We start from the raw sequence: 17,277 nt of genomic DNA on the forward strand, positions 1-17,277 counted from the left end.
CCAGATATAACACCTCCCCTTTGCGTGTTGCACGGAAAGCTGAGCGCAGAGCTGCTGCAGTCCCCGACACCGCTGATCTGCTGCAATGGCAGCCCCAAAACTCCAGGGGCTCAGAGATCTTGCTGTAATCCTCCCCGAAGGGGCACCAATTCCTCACTCCAATGTGCTTTTCTAAAGCATCACGTGCTGAGAAGCGCATGCCCCTCTGGAAGGAAGCAAGAGCTTTGTGCCTAATGCCTTTTTCAGCTTTTTGAAAGATCCCACACCTCTTCTGCCCCAGTGGTTAACCACTCAGAGGGGCTGGGTCTCAGCTGGGGCACTCAGTTTAGCCAGAAAGATTAAAATAAAAGTCAGATGCTTAAGGTATTACACCCCCTCTCTGAAAGCCCCCAGTCAGATGTTTACCGAGGCTCCCTACTCTAAGTTTTCCCACTGGTGATTTCAAAGACACATGGATACCGAGCCACACAGCTGCCTTTAATAAAAAACAATGTGTGATGCACGGATGACAAGCGCAGAAAGCCTCCAAGTCAACACCCTCCCCAGCAGTTAACCTGAGAGCACACCACATTGCCAGGTCCGTCCCTCTCTCCAAGTGACTATATTCAATAATAGACCTTCAAGACTCACCTGAGATCACACACACATCTACAGCAGAGCAGGATAGGACTGGGTCCTATCGAGCCAAAATCCAACACCCCAACTGCCTGCCTGTCCGGCTGGCCTCAGGGCATTGGTGCCCAGCTCCAGGCAACATCTCCCTCGTGGGTCACTCTGCCAGGAGCTGTCAGAACGTATTTCGAGTCACAGCATGCCACCAGCCCTGGAACAGGAAAGGTCTCACTGGGGATCTGTAGCTACAGATGGCTTCTCTGACCGTAGCAGCAGATGCATTGGCCCAGGGGATGATCATCTGAGGACCTACAACCAGGTATCCTTACTGCAACAGGAGTAAGAAGCTGAGATTTGATGCCATGTCATTGCCCCACCACAGAGAGACCCCAGCAGCACTGGGCAGCTGGATCCCTTTGGGCTGCTGAAATAGGGAGTAATACCACTGTAAGGGGGGGGGGGGGGGGGCGGGGTACAGGCATCTGCTTCCCAGCCCTGTGCTTATATACACTGTACTTATATCGCTAATAAAGCTGCCTGGAGCCTCAGCGGATGCAAGTCGGCTTTCTTATACCCCGGGGCTGGGAGATACCCAAATGACATCCATTCTCTATAGGGCTGTTTTTAATGCAGATCTACTGCAGTGCAATCTCCCAGTACACTCAGGAGGGTGGTGGTGGGGGGAACCATCTTTGGGGAAAAATATACCCACATCAGTGTCTTCTGGGGAGCGAGGAGCCATCTGCTCTGTGCCCCAAAGCGTGCAGCCAACCCTCCCGTCTCCAGGACGCCGTGCAGCTTGCCAGGACGGCAGACCCTGCGGCATCCTCGCAGCCACACCGCTGGGGTCCGACTTCCCCGGAGGGGTGGGGTGGGGGGGAAAGGACAAGGCACCTCGGGGGATTTGCGATGCGGTGTCCAGGACCTCGCAGAGCCACGCCGCTCGCAAGGGGACACGGCCAGCGCCACTGTCCGTCACCACCGTCGAGGCTTTGTACGAGCAGGGACGGCTTCTCCCCGGGAGAGCCAGGATTTCCAGCTGCGCGTGAAAAATCAGAGGGATTGTTTTGCGTGCGCGCGAAAGCCTAAACTTAGCGAGCGAGATGTTAATTTGTGAGGGGAAAATAGGCCATATTTATGTAACCGTGAAAAGCTGCAGCGAAGGCTACGGATCCAATAGGAGCGGAGCGTATGTTCAGGGCTAACGACAAACGTTCACTCAGCTTTGTCGAGAGCTCCAGCAACTGCATATTCAACACCCTACGCCCCGGAGGAATTAGCAGCTCGTCCTGGCTGTAAAATCTGATGGCTTGGATCCACCTCGGGAGCCCTGGTCCCTGCAGGGCCAGGCAGCTTCACCGGCAGTCCGCCTGCCCGTGACATTTCTCTCCCCTTTCCTTCACACAGACATATTCTGCCCTACTTAAACCAGATCGTGAATCCAGCGATACCAGACCTTGGAAATGAAAACCCCAGAGCTAGTCCCTCGGGTGTTTTTCGGATGCCTCATGCCCTAAGAGGTTCTTTAGCTTCAGAAACCATCATGGAGCAGCGCTGGCACTGGTGGGAAACAGCACGATGCCGCTACTTGTCTGGCCTTGAATCTGTGACCCTGGGACTCTGGGAAAGCCCTTTATCGGCTACGCTGGGCTTGCAAATGGCAGAAAAGGCAAAATTTACTCCCATGAGGAAACCAAGAGAAAAAGCACAGAATTTTGGATGCTTGTGTAGCCTCTGTGTCCACTAGTCCCTGATCCTGGGGCCATGTTTCCACCTGAAAACAGTGGGGGATGAAGCTTCCAGAAAGGATGGTGACCCAGGGCTTTAAATGTCTGTAAGCAGCGTCCAAGCCAGGGGCAGTGCTGAGCAAAGCCATCGACCGCGGTACGACCGTATCGTAACTTCTGTGTGACCGAACTCCAGCCTGGGCGGGAAGGGAGACCACCCCACCGCAGGGGACCGACAGACCCGGGGCTACAGCCAATATTAAGTGCTGTTTTCAAACAAATGGAGACAGAAATGAGTTTTTGTAACATACAAGGAAAAGCTCAGCAAACCAGGGTAATCTCCTGAGGGAAAGCATAGTCTTCAGAGAAGGTCTTTCGTGCTAAAACGTTATATAACAGAGAAGTCTTTTGGGAAAGGACTCCTGAGATAACCTCTCTCTTTTAAAGCAAATGCTCCCCAGGAGCAACACTTTTGGTAAAGCATTTCTGAAGAAAAAAAGTCTTAAAAAAACCTGCTATTAATTCTGCATTTACCCCTGCTGCAGCAGCCGCACATGGATCTCAGAGGTGAGCCATCATCTTCCAAAGCTCCTTCCTAATCACATCTGAGAAGGATACAACAACGTTCCTGCTGCGCTCTCATTTCCTTCGGCTGTAGCTCACCGCGCGCTCAAACTAACCCGCTGTGAGCAGCAACTCTGCAAAATGTGTTTTGGCGTCGTATTCTGGCTTTGTGGTGCACGACAACGGGGGACTTCCCATCTGTTGCTGTTTGTTTAGCCCTTGCATTGCTAAACTAACATCTGGGAAAACTGCTGAGCCTCTATTTAAGGAGCGGTGCACTTGGAGAGGACACGTGCGTGTCTTCACCCTCTGTGGAAGATGGTGTGACTCGAGCACCATTTGGCAAATAACAAGAGGCCCAGGAACTAAGTCATCCCTCTCCAGTGCCCAGGCTGCTGCGTTTGGATGCTCTCACGACAGCGGCCGAGATATATAAATGCAGTCCAGCCATTTTGACCCTGAGCACTGGCTTCCATGCCTGGAAAACCACAGGCCAGCCCTGACTAAGTACCTGCAGGTTAATTCCTCTTTCAGATTTCTATCACTGCAGCCCAACAAAACCTAGAGCCGTGCTGTGAGGCAGCAGAGAGTCTCTTCTAAATAGCCATGAGTTGGGAAGGTTCGTCCCCCAGGAAGGCAGGCAATGCAGCCCCCAGAATCGACGCTGATGGTCAGATGGGGCTGGCTCTGGTGCTTGAGGTTGGCTCTTACCTTCCTCCCTCCCTGCCAGCCTAACACTTGCCTGACATTGACGCTGCCTCCAAGACCAGGGATAGTGTAATCCTCTGTAAACCTTCCGCCTCGTCTCCAAGCGGTTCAACAGCATCCAAGGGCCCAACGCCTAACTTCAATGCAGCCCAGCTCCCTAAAATAGGCAGAAGAAATTGCCAAGAAGTGGAAAAAAGATATAAAAAAGAGCTATGCCAGATAAAACAAAGTTACAGGATTGTTGCAGCAGGGAAAGTCAGTAGCTCAAAGGTTCAAGGGGAAAAACATCAATATTGAAAATTCCATAGGAAATACTCATGGAGGCAGAAGATGGCAACTGAGTACCATTAAGGATCTGCTGCAGGGAGCATTGGAGACCAACTCTTCTGCTCTTGGCAATGCCTACAGGGCCAGAAAAGACTCTTTGATGTCTTAGGGAGAGGAGGGTAGAAGCATACTAATGCTTGGTCAAGAAGCTTGTACTAACACTTGGTCTAACGGCTTGTTAAAACCTACCTGCCCTCACTGTGTCCTAAAGCCATGAAGCTGTATTTATTAGCCGAGTTGTGCATATCCTGCTTGCAGTCTCTTTGTGCACGACTAGAGATGTCCAAACAAGGTGTCCCACAGAAAGAGGGTTATATTTCAGGATTCTCCATCATCTGCATTTGCAAAGACACTATTTGCCTGACAGCAGGCAGACAAGATCCCCAAGTCCCCACAGCCACATGGGCAAGTCAAGTTGATCCAGACCTGGATGATCTTGAGCTCAGACTGCCTACAAAGGCAGTGTGGATGCAAGTTCCAGGAGCCCTGTGGACTTCAGGCAGCACCCAGAATCTGCAAAGATATGATGTAAACAGCCCCTCTGTTCTTAACGTAATACAGTATGGGGAACATGATCATCCACTGGGTCTGTAAGGTTAAATCTGAGAGAAATGTGCAATGAGATTACGTAAAAAATACACAAATATTCTGCCTGAACATCAGTATCTCTCCCTCTTGGAAAACATCAACACCTACTAAACAAGACAGAGTGGTCAAACATAGAACTAACTGTCAAAGCACACCGGCGTAACAGTTCAACTCTTCATGGGCCAGGAATCAAGCTTTAGGATGACACCACATGTTACACCAAAGAGAGAACCCAACTTGTTCACTCGGTCAACTCTCTCACATCAACCTCTGCCTTCCCATCCTTGCAGACAGGAGGAATCAGCTTTTCTGTATCAAAGAGAATCATTCAACACCCAAGCCACGAGGCAGCAAGCGAAGAGCGCTACTCTTGGCTGGTCCAGAAGCACAGACCGGGAATTAGGGCAGCATGCGGGTTCTCTTCAAGGGCACAGCTCCAAACCCAAAGATCAGGTATTATAACAGAGACCACACCACTCTGAGCAGAACGGAGAGACAGCAACGTGTGTTTTGCTGTCTGCATGACTGTTTACACCCTAACATGGTATTTGCTTTTTCACAATAGGACAAGTTTGTTGACTCATGCTTAGCTTCTGACCCAGCATAAACACCAGCAGTTTCTGCTGTCAGAACAGCCAGTTATCTGCTGCTGTCTACAGAGCTGAGGTTTTTTTTTTCCTAAATACAGCAACTTACCTTTATCTGTATTGCACAGCATCCTAGTTTTTCCGTGAGCATTTCTCCCTTTGCCAAGGTTTGAATCCCAGCCATATGCTTCACCCAATAGCCTACAGATTCTCCAAATTTGTACCACTTTGTTAATAAATACATGAAACTACATTTTCTATTCACTATCCAAGATTGAAAGAAATGTTCCTGGGACAAGCACCTGAAAATACACTTTTTTTTTTTTTTTTCCCCTGTGGAGCATCATCTAATCATTTGTACCCAGTTTCATCCAGAGTCACATTAGGTATGACTATGTCAAAAAGACTTGGTATTTGCCATGTACTGCCCCTCCCTTAGCAGTAAGACCTTTAAATCTTGTCACAGGATGATATTACTTTGGTTTGAGCTCACTTTCCTCCAAAAAACCACATGGCTTACTTGTCCAACAGCTTCCAGACTGCTTTTCAGATTTTTTTTCTTCTGGAAATGAAAATTAAACTGATCTGTAATTACCCAGGTCCTCCTCCCCTTCTTCCTTCTCGAGACAGGTAACTGCGTGACTTTTATGGCAGTCAGGCTCCGCCCCATCCACCATAATTTGTCAAAAATCACCACAAATTATTCTGAAATAATTTCAGCTAACTTTTCAGTGAAATACCTGGCACACAGACAGCTTGAGACCACCTGATTTCCCAAGAGCCCTCTTGAATGTATTTTTTCCTCTATTCTGCATGGAGATCTCACTATTTGTCATTATCACCAGCAGTGCTAGTCAGCACTTCTTGCTTTTAAACTTTCTAACAACGACTGGCATGAAAAAATAAAGCATTAAACATTTTGGCCTTACTGACATTTTTTCAATAGGTCTTTCTGTTCCCACAATTATCCTACACGTACATTAATAGTACGAGGAGGACCAAGGAAAGTGCTGACCTGCTCCTTTGTTGTGCTTACCAGGACTACTGAAAGGAAGGGTTGTCACAGCCATAACAACTATTTCTTACATTAAGGGATCGTGATGAAGCAAAAAGCATTTGTCTTGCAGGCTTAGAGATATAAACTAATCCCACGGTTACAAAGGGAGAATTGTAGTTATTCATTTAGTAGTGGCACTTTAGGCGGCTGTCACCAAAAGCTCGCTCCCTTTCCTCAAGGGGCAAGCCCTGAGTGAGGCAACCTGGACAAAACCAAGCTGTAATACTGAGATAGAAGCCTTGGGGGGGGGGGGGAAAATGTCTCATTTGGCCATGCGAGCTACGCAGCACAGTCCAACACACCATCTATCAACCATTACGTGAAATGTTATAAACGACAAACGGCAACGCTTACGCGGTCACCGTTGGCATAGTCTCAGAGTGCCCTGAAAAAGGGCTTGGATAAGCACATGGAGCTGCCAGGAGGCATTGCCTCCCGAAAACCCTGCCTGTGCCCGCACCAGGGACCGCAGTGACTGAGGGAATCAGACAGAGTTGTCCGCAGACTGAGAAGTTTGAGATATTAGCTTGAGCAATCCCAGCTCCAGGGAGAGGAAACAAGAACCAAGACAAACCTACAGCAGTTCGAAGGCAAGGTCAAGTGAAACGCAAGAGCTGCCAAAGAGGTCATAAAAGTATTAAGCTCAATTAGAAACATCCTACCATTCAGTAGCATCACGTTCAAGTCCTGACTGTTGAAAGCAAGGTGAGTTAAGCAGCTCACCCTCCTGAGCACCCTCATAATTTCTTCTTCACAGCCTTCAGCAGACTTTGGTGAGGCTTCTCATCCTCGATTTTACTAATCCTCCAGGTATACATAATAAATAAGGGAACACTATAAATTGACTTCCATGTTAGATGAGATTTTCTGTTTATGAATTTGTTAGAATGCATAAAAATGGCTATAAATGCACATTATGTGATGTCTGTTCTCCCTAATAAGATGCATAGTACGACAGAAGATATAAACACACGCTGTGCATCTCCAGCTTTCAGCTCACACTACCATGAAAGGCTAAGGAATAAAATGGCACCTTACTTTATGATTTCAAAGGGGACAGTAACCACCTGGAAAACACACAAAAATCTTCTGTGTCACTGGCTATTTAAAGAACAGCTTCACTATTTCCTGCTGTTGCATGATAGATTCTGATTATTTTGACCATTTCCAGTGTTTTTAAATCTTCCTAAGCAGGAGCCACACGATGGCAGCATGAATTAACTGCACATTATTTTACGTCAAGTCAGCCTAAGCAGTCCTCATTCCTATATTCCCCAAACCTCAGTCACTTATTCCTACTCCTCACCTGTGCTGCTGCAGCAGCTGCTCGAGGCCATGCAGTGTGCTGGACCCAAAAACTGGTCCTAGTTGAAATAATGAAGTGCTGCTCACCGGGCACCCCTCAAAGGCTTTGATCAGTGCTGCCAAGGAAGCAGAAAGGAGCAGAAAGGGGGGATGGAAATGACCTTGACATGAAGAAAAAGGTCTGTAGACTCACAACTTAAACAGAAGGTTGTTCAGGTAGCATTAATAAAATAATAAACTCACAGAAATTGCCTTTCAGAGAGTATCATTCCAGCTGAATGTCATCCTGACTACAAAGTACCTCTTAGTATATTAATTTAGTCAGCATAGTTATTTAACTTGTGAGTCTGCATTTAATGGGTGTTTATAGTCATTACTATTTATCTCATCTTCCACAAATGAAATTAGTAACAGCATGCCAGATATTTTCTTCATGTGGCTCCTGCAACTGCATTAAAACCAGTAAGCCATCTCCAAAAGGCAACTGTGGGTAGAGCTTGGTCCTGTTTATTTCTGTGGCAGCTGTGCTAAAATTATGCTCCTTCCATTAAAAGAATCTTCCCCACCCCCCCAAATATTTGCCAGGAATTTGCTGGATTTATCTTTAATTATACAATATTAACCGTGAAAATATGAAATGAGAATTCATGGCTTTATATGCTTTCACTTCAATTCTATTTAAAACATTCTTGGAATTTTTATAAGACATCCTAAACCTCCAAGTCAAGCTCTTGCCTTCCATAATTGCTTTTTTAAACTTTTACTATAAATATGACATAGTACTTTTTATTTAAACACCAGCCCTTTTTTTTTTTTCTTCCTCATAAAAAAGTATGGGAGGTTAGAGATGAGTTAGCTTTCTACGTGAGCTGTTACGGTATTCCTGGGATGCTCCCTCTAGGACAATACCCTGCGTGACCTTGAGCTAGTCAGCCTGTCACCCACCCACCTCTCCTATTTGTTCTCCAATATGTTTGTACAGAGCTACAAAAACATTCTACAATTACCAGGGGCTGTAGCACCCATGAGAAATATCGTACCCATTTTGCTCTGGACACGTGTTTTGCCACTCAGAGTGAAGCGATGCTCTTTGAAAGGATTTGGAGTCCCTGGGTACTACCCTACTCAGAGCCCTGGCACTGTAATTACCATCAAATTAGTTTTGTTCATGCTACAAAAAAAAAAACCCCAAACAAGCATTTAAGGCTTTTCTTTTGCAAAACCGTACTGGACGTCTTTTTCTTTATACACAAATAAAAATCTAATGACATGAAAAATTGAATAGATGACAAATGAGGAGCCTGCATTTCAAGGGACACCATCAAAGAGCTGAAGCCTTCATCTACAATTCTCTTCAAATTGCTAAGCAAGCGAGTAAAATTCTCAGGACTGAGAGTGTTTTAAATCTATCACTCTCTAAACAGAGGATAATATAAAAAAATCCAATAGTACACTGTGATTGTTGCTCCGGAGAAAATTGCCACTGTACATGCCCCTTGTACTAACTGTTCCCAGAAATGTTTTTCTATCATTCGCTTCGATATACACCTGCTACTTGGGAAGTGCTGCCAAAGCTTGCTGCTTTCTTCTTCAGGTACTTTGTGATCTTTCTGATAACTTATGTTTCTTTTAAATAGTAACTGAAGTACATGGTTAATATTAGTTTTTGCACCAAAAAAAGTTATCTCATACCTTTACACAGTACAGAGCAGAAAGTGGAGGTTGATAAATACAAACAGTAACACATGGGGAGGAAATTAAAAAAAGACAACTCCAAACAACCTATAGCAGCATCAGCTTTTGGCCACTTCAGCTGTCGATGGGCATATGGAAGGTCACTGCTGGTAGCACAGGAGTTATGCGGCGATTCCCACAGGCAGGCAGATGAGATAGCCTAAAACTCTACAGCTTAAAATTCATGTGATTGAAAAAGAGAGGATATGATTGTGAAAGGATGAGCGGAAAATACAGAAGGAATGAATGCTCAAATTCTTTCTAATAACCATAATGGGAAGGTAGCTCATGAAATGATCAGATGAGAGGTTTAAATTAAGGAAGCAGCAGCACTTTTTAGGATTAACACATAATTTGACAGCAGAACTCATGGCTACAGAAATACAAATACATTTAAAATATGACCAAATGAATGGGAGAACTGTCTGTAACATTTTTCTTCAACTCTACTTCAGCATTACAGTAAACACAAAGGCTATCAAAACATAGCAAGGAAGCTGGAGCCTGCTGGGTTATTAGAGGGAAATGTGACCAATCCAGGCTGAATAGATCTGTCACAGAGCTCTGCTTGCTGTAAAATTGTGGCTGGCACAGCTGGTGATGGCATGTAATCAACATTTTCTTAATTACATACAACAATGTTTTGGAAAAAAACAAGAAACTAGAAAGCAAGCCTGAAATAAGAGCTCAGACATTTAGAGGTGAAGTCCATGAAGCTCACATGGGGGATTTCCAGCTGGTTGCCAGTCGTCTGCCTTCGCGGCTGCTGTTAACAAGCGGGCCAAAGGGACAGAGAGCGTACCAAGTGTCCTCGCGAGACGCACTGACAGTGACAAGTGTCAAAACAAATGATTGTACAAGCAGCTAAAGGTATAGAGAAAGGGGGGGAAAAAAAGAGAGAAACCCTTGTATTTGAGAGCATAAGCTCTCCTTATCCCTCCGCTCTTACCGTTATAGATTCCTTTCCTGAGGCTGCCTGTATTCACCGGGTGCTGGACATGGGTGCAGCGTCACCCGACGCCATGCCCGCTCCATTCCTCCCAGTGGGAGAGGTGCTGGCGAAACGCCGAGGAGTGGAGTCATGCCCTTCTGGGGTCGGAGAGTCACCACATGAGCATACACAAAGCACCACCTCCTGCTCACCCGCAGCAACGCTGGGTCTAGCGTATGCTGTAGCTCCAGGAGTAGCTTTGTGCCCCCAGGCAACGTCCTTTTGGCTTCTGCCACGCCGACTGTCCTCACATCAGGTCTGAGCTAAGGTCCCCGTGCTCTCCAAGGCAGAAGAAAAGTAGACACAAATGCCCTCCTGTCAGACTCCGGCTACAGGAGGGTGATGGTACAGAGCAGTAGCTTCCCCCACTTTTCCCCATGGGGTAAAATAGTGGGTACAAATCAGCTGCAAACAGCTGAAACCATTCTTGGAAAATTTCTGCTGCCTTGCTACAAATTGTATTTTCTTATAGCAGTCGTCTGTTTTCAACAGAACTGGAAAATAACCAGCACCCTGAACCTCTGGGTATCTGCAGCATGGGATTACACAAAGCTGCTGTCAAGTTATAGATGTAATTTAGCTAACTCTAGAGAGACAGCTGAATACCAGCACTATACAGGATTAAAATCCAGATTGAGTTCTGAAAACAGGTCCTGTCTTTACGGCGGTTTGTACAAAACCCTTGCAGCCAAACCCCCGCTAAGCCATGTGGGATGGTTGAAATCAAGCACTGACATCTCTCCCCAGCTTGGCCCAACCTGAAATATTCTGGATAGGGCTTGGAAACTTTACAGAAAAAAAATAATCCCACGCTTTGGCTGCTGAGAATCCCACCAGAGTGCTACATTCCTGTTCTGGAAGGAAACAAAAATTACTGAAACACATCAGAAACTTATCTCTAATGTTACAAAGGGTGGTATATAAACTTACTACACAGTTGTTCCAGTCAAATCTATTGAAACATAAACAGAGTCAGTTTCCCTAGAGGTGGGGAATAAACTCTCTCTCCATTTTACATGTTTTGTTCAGATCTAGCAAAAGAAAATTAGCAAGCTGGAGGGGTTAAAGGAGTACAGCGACCTCACATACCACTCTCATTTCTGCAAGAGCACTCCTTGTACAATCCTATCCCCTACCCTAACATTCACATCATACATTCATGTATGCTAGTCTTAAATTCTCTAGAGATGAGAAGACCGCGTCAGAGAACACATTCAACCATCACAAGCTGATCCATACCAGCAAAGACCCCAAGCAAAGCCTCAGGCAGCACCTGTGTCCAGCTGGTGAGTCTATTTGTGACAAAGCCAACTGCTGCGGGTAGAGCACCCAGAGGCTGGGCAATTCTCTTGTCCATCATGTATACACGCACATATTGAAAAGAAGCTGAAGGAAGAGCAGAGGAGTCATGATGACAAGCGGAAATGGCTGCAGGAAGCTGGAGATAGTAACGATATGGGTTCTGTTACTAATTTTACATGCATATATACTGCCAGAGGGGCATTTCTGGTAACAGTCGACAGTCACATTAGTACCTCCAATGCAGGGAAGAGTCTGTGTATACCAATTGTGTTACTGTTTGCTCTTTGGACAACAGGAATCATATGAAGGCACCCTCAAGGACTTTGGACTCTCGTCAAGTTGATGAACAGATATCTACTGCTAGTTTTGCTTGGGCCTGGAGACTGCTGCTGCATGGGGAAGGAGGAGGGAAAAAAAAAAAAAAACAAACCATGCAGCGATACAGATTCACCAACCTTTTCTTATACACCACACCTCTAACAAAAGCTTACTTAAAGATTAACTCTTAAGAGAGGAGTCCAGGACTTTGTATCTTCTAGCACAACTGACATAGCAACATTTCTCCATAGGTTTGTCTCATACAGGGGGAAGGAAGGAGGGTGGAAGCAACAAGGGCTCAGCGAAAGCTTGCAGTTTGTGGTTATGCTGTAGCTTATTTTCAGCAGGCATTTCTGATGGACATTGTGCTGAAGTAGTGGTTTTAACATCTATTTTCAGGATCACAGGCCAGCAGCTTTTCTCCATCAAACATACTGGTCTGCAATATGACTGTCCCTTATTTCCATGTATTTCTTTGTAATGCCTGTCTACTCTTGCTCCTACGAAAATATGCAGCTAAATATGCCAACTAATTGCAGTTTAAAAATGACTTTCTGTAGATCAGGCTTCCACAAGCCCAAGTGAAGCCTTACACAATGCTCTATAAAAATCAGCGTCGTCTTTGTGGCAACATTCACACAACCACTGGCAAATTCACAGACTTGTATTGTAAGCCACCTTCATTCACAAATCCAAGCACAGATGGTTCGCATAAATTTGGGCTACATCTTTTTCACTGACCTAATTGTGGCAGGACTGCAGCAGCTCAGATGACATGGTTTTTTGCCTTTTTTTTTTTTTCCCTCACTGCAGCTAAGCGTAGCTGTGTCACACACTTATAACTGCAGTGAGTCCTTAATACAGCAGTGGGTAAACAAACATCACACAAAAGAGCTTGCACAAGAGAGGGATGCGTTCGCCTCAGAGACAGCTTGCTCACATGCTTTAACAAGTGCTGTCAAGAAGAATGTTCCAGGTAGTGTTACATTTCTGCCTAAGCCTCTTAGAGCATCAGTTACCCTTTGAACACTTGATAATAAACCTAGTTTAAAGAACTGGGTCTCTTCAGGCGCAAACAGCATTTGCCTTTGCAAACAATTACTAACCAAATGATACAGTGCCCCTTATTTCACAATTAAGGCAAAAAAAAAAGTTCAGCACATTATGCTTACACCTACTATAAACAAAAGTCTGGGGGAGTGAACAACTTCTCAGAACTGTTCTTTTCTGTGATTCCATGTCCTCAAGCAAGCCTCCGACATCCCTGCTTTAGGAACACACACGACCGTCAAGCAAATCCCATGCAAATCTTCATTTCACTTCTTTACTGGTAGTGAGGTAACAAAATCCAGCATCCTCTAAAAAAGCAGTCTGACTACAACATATAGCCTTGTAGTGGCTGTATTCCATAGTGCCACTTACACGTTAAGGGAAAGAAAATATTTAATATAACTCTCACAAGGTGACTTTCCCCCACAACCTGCAAAAACAACAAATTTAAAAATTGTTTTTAAACACACATCTGCCTAGGGATACAATTGTCAGCTCAGCTTCCCTCTGAACTGAGAGATTCTCCTCAAGGGAAAAAAAAAGTAAAACAAAGGTGAATTCATTGCAAGATGAGAATTAATAGCTTGTACAAGGAAAGTATCAAGGAATTAACAATGTTTGGCTAGAATTAATGTGAATACAAATCCAGGCTTGTGTTTTGTTTTTTAACTAGTATTTAACCATGCTCTGAGACTGCCAGCAACAATCATAACGTGGGATAGGAAAGGATTTAAGTTTTCTCTTATGTATATAACTCCATCATCTTATAATCTGCAAAGCAGCAGCAAGTCAGCTTCACTGTTACTTGTACAAAGTACCCAAAAAAACAACCTTAAGGAGGCCACCTCCCTTCCTGTTTATCAACAAGACAGTCCAGTATTTAAAGACACCAGTATGCACCACCACGTAATGTTATCCCACAACATGGAGACTGAATTGGCTGATAACCCTTGGAGCTGTTAGAATCTGCGAGAGGATCTCCTGCAGGAGGCTGGAGCTCCGTATCAGCTCAGACAAGAACTGCAGTCTTCCATCTGTCCTCATGCACTTCCTCTGGCAGATGCTTCCTGCTCTCCTTCCCAGCTGGAACACAGTAGCTCTCCCTTTTCTTCTTTCACACCATCTTCCTACCTTATTCAGGTAACCTCTCCTTTCTCTTTTCCTCAAGCTCCTTCACCCTCCTCCTTTCCTCCCACCAAATTCTCTGCTTTCTCCAACCTAAGCACAGAGTTAAGAACACCTACTGGAGTGCCTCTGTCAAGAGCTTGGTACACACTGCAGAGCAGAGCCACTTGGCTTGGTCTGGTAGATGCTGCTAGAGCCCACGCTCTACTCGGTGTGGAGTTGCTCCAGCACTGTGGCTGTTCTGGTGTGGGACAGGGATGAATAATTACTTGCAAGGAACCTCCTGCTGCATCACTCACCGCTGTTGGCAGCGGGTTTGCAGAACCAGACAGAATTCACAGAAGGACTGGCAAGCCTGCTATGCCATCACAGCCTTCTTGTCATCTCCTGAAGGGATCAAGGGTCGTAAAGAACTGGTGGCTCCTTCTTCTTGTAGAGAAAGCCCAAAGCCAAGCTCAGTCAAAACCACATTGCCAGGTAAACTTTATTTACAAACACAGAAACTTCAGAATTAGCATGCTGAAAAGCAGTAGGACCACAGGCCCCAAAGAGATCATCTCCTGTCTGACAAGTATTACAAGGACAACAGTTGCAAATGATAAAAAGCACTCCTCTCCCAGTCTTTGAAGAGAGAACACAGCTGAATATGAACTCCTTGTGGCAAGTTCTGGATGACCTGGTATCTTCCAGCATGAGACAAGCTGCTGGTTGCACTGAAGTTTTGCTGTGAAGTGTCCAGAGCTCTTGGCCCAGCACAGCATTGCTCTGTTGTAACAGTCCTCAGCTAACAGATTCAATGATCACCAGGAATACAGGCCATCTGCCAGGGAGGCTGACACTACCTCCTCCAGATAGGAGGAGAAATACTTTACAAAGGGCATGGAAAGAGTGGGGAGTGAAAATAGAGTCTATCACCACTCCAGTATGACACCCCAAAGCCAACAATCTTAATATCCTACGCTAAAATTATGTTCTGTTCTTTTGCTTTTCTACTTCTCCTTCCCATTACTAACTCGAACGTGAATTCCTAGCCATGGTACAGTGGGGTTACACCATCCCGCACCCTCCCATTAACAGTTGATGTTTCCTGAACTGAATTCTAGTATTTAGAAGCTGTAACCACCTCTGGTTAAACATCACTGGCTTTGTCAGTTTTGCTTTGCCTCTTTTTCCGCAAGAGGCCAGGAAACCTGGATGTGATATGGCTCTAGTTCTTCTGGAGTGACATAGTCTGGAGCATTACCCATCAGGTCCCGTCCCCTGAAGGATTTAGGAAAAGCAATGACATCTCTGATACTTGGAGCATCAATGATGAGAGAGATCAGCCTGTCAAGTCCTAGAAGCAGAAAACAAATTGATGAACCACTTGAGTTATGGCCCTATATCCTCCGATTTGGAAAAATCAGAAAGATTGAGTAGATAATATTACTGAGCTTGAAGAAAAAAACTGAAGCAAGTAAGGGGAAAAAAATAATCTCAAACAGTAGCAGAGAAATAGACTTGCCTAAAGAAAAGAAACACCTAGCAAAATAAAGCTTTTCAATATTATAGAAAGTTCTGCAACACATCAAGGACTGCAAGGCAGAGACGGTGCTTTTGCAAAGGCACCATAACAAAACCAGGGCAACTGAGTGGCAGGAACACTGTCAGGGCTCTGCTTAACTGCTCAAACAAAGCTCAAATTAACGAGTTCTGAAGGATTACAACTAGGAGAAATTAAAAAAAGAACAAGAGCATCTGGGTGATTGGGTGGAGGGAAATCATACTGGAAAACCATGAGTTAGAATGCTACCTCTTGTTTGTGGGGTTCGTTTGTTTTGGTGGAGGGTTTGGTTTGTGGTTTTTCAAAAACACAAACTTGCAATGTTCTAGGAAAAAATCTGACATTATCTGATTTAGTGAGCACCACAGATAAGAAAGAAGGGAAGGGAGACTGGAGCAGAGGGCAAGGCTGTGGCTGTGACCCCGGGCATGAAACAAAGTACCACACTGTCCCAGGCCTCTGGGCCTGCAGCACAGGGATCCTCTTCTGGCTGCAGAGGGATGAGAATAAAGATGACCTAATCTTAATGAACATGCTGTTTGTTTGCTACTGGTTGAGATTAATTTTTTCCCCTTACTTGCTTCAGTTTTATTCTTCAAGCTCAGTAATATTATCTACTCCATCTTTCCAATATGCTGTTTGTAGAAGAACCATATAAGGATCATTCTTAGAGCCACCAATATGTGATTTGGCCCTTGCATAGGAACCAAATCACACTATGACACTGGGGAGGAACACCAGAACATTCTGCACTTGGTGATGAAACTTCTGTTTTCTTCTACAAAGCAGCTAAAGAGATGTGTAAACCCACATCTGTGTAAACCCACAGTGTTACCATGTTGGTGGTGCCAAATAGCAACATCAGAACACCCCCTCTGTCCAGAGGGGACAAGGCTTTTGCTAATAAGCACGAGGCTTACTCCTGGGATCTAATATGCCAAAAAAAAAAAAAAAGTCACAAGGCACCTGCATCCTGGAGGTGACACAGAGCACTCACCTAAAGCAATTCCTCCATGAGGTGGAGCTCCAAACTCTAAAGCCTCAAGCAGATGGGAAAGCACCTCAGAGTTCTCCTGTAAAATCATGTAACAAGTGTCACTGGGTAAACAATGGTTTTCCTACTAGCAACATAAGATGAAGGTATGATGAAGGCATCCATCACTCAGGGCTAGGAGTTATGTTTCTCTAAGAAGCATGCGTTTCTTTCAGAATTTGAAGTGGCTATTTAAGTAGTCATTTAAATCTCCAAGAGGATATTACAGACATCTGTAGGTGTTACCTTCAGCACTTTCTCCAGCACAAAACGCTGTTGTTCTGCACTATGAATTCTGATGGAGCCACCTCCAACTTCACTGCCATTCAGCACCAGGTCATAGTGCTGGCTACGGACCTGCAGAAAGAAATGAACAGGCACCTTAGCAATGCTGGGACACAGCTGCATTTAACATCAAATCTGCACACAGACAGCAAAGGCACTGGGAATGAAGCCATGACATACTAGAACACTGCTCTCTCTGGTACCTTGCAGTTCAGCTACCAGTCATAGGACTGGAGGCATGGACTGCTGCTGACAGAGGTGGGAACAGTACAAACTTTGCAAAGTTGAATCAAACAAATCAAACAAAATCAGCAAATCCTTTTGCAAAGTTGATCAAAACCTGAAGCAACATGGGATGGGTCAGAATGTAAGACTCCTCCCTTTAAGCAACTGTTTCCTATAAGCCCCTTTTGTCAGGGGC

General features: G+C 45.1%; 1 protein-coding gene across 1 annotated transcript in view; it reads right to left on the minus strand.

Moving 5' to 3' along the window:
• Positions 1-1,325: 1,325 nt before the first annotated feature.
• Positions 1,326-17,277, minus strand: part of DARS2 (aspartyl-tRNA synthetase 2, mitochondrial) — a gene marked incomplete at its 3' end in the record, with an annotated part of 29,672 nt that continues 13,720 nt past the window's right edge. Inside the window, 7 exon segments of the mRNA XM_082002841.1 lie at positions 1,326-1,430; positions 1,433-1,623; positions 1,626-1,651; positions 3,646-3,710; positions 3,713-3,768; positions 16,536-16,611; positions 16,818-16,928. Coding sequence (XP_081858967.1) covers positions 1,326-1,430; positions 1,433-1,623; positions 1,626-1,651; positions 3,646-3,710; positions 3,713-3,768; positions 16,536-16,611; positions 16,818-16,928 — 630 coding nt within the window.

The sequence above is a fragment of the Phaethon aethereus genome (assembly GCF_964289735.1).
Source record: "Phaethon aethereus genome assembly, chromosome: 8".
NCBI lineage: Eukaryota > Metazoa > Chordata > Aves > Phaethontiformes > Phaethontidae > Phaethon > Phaethon aethereus.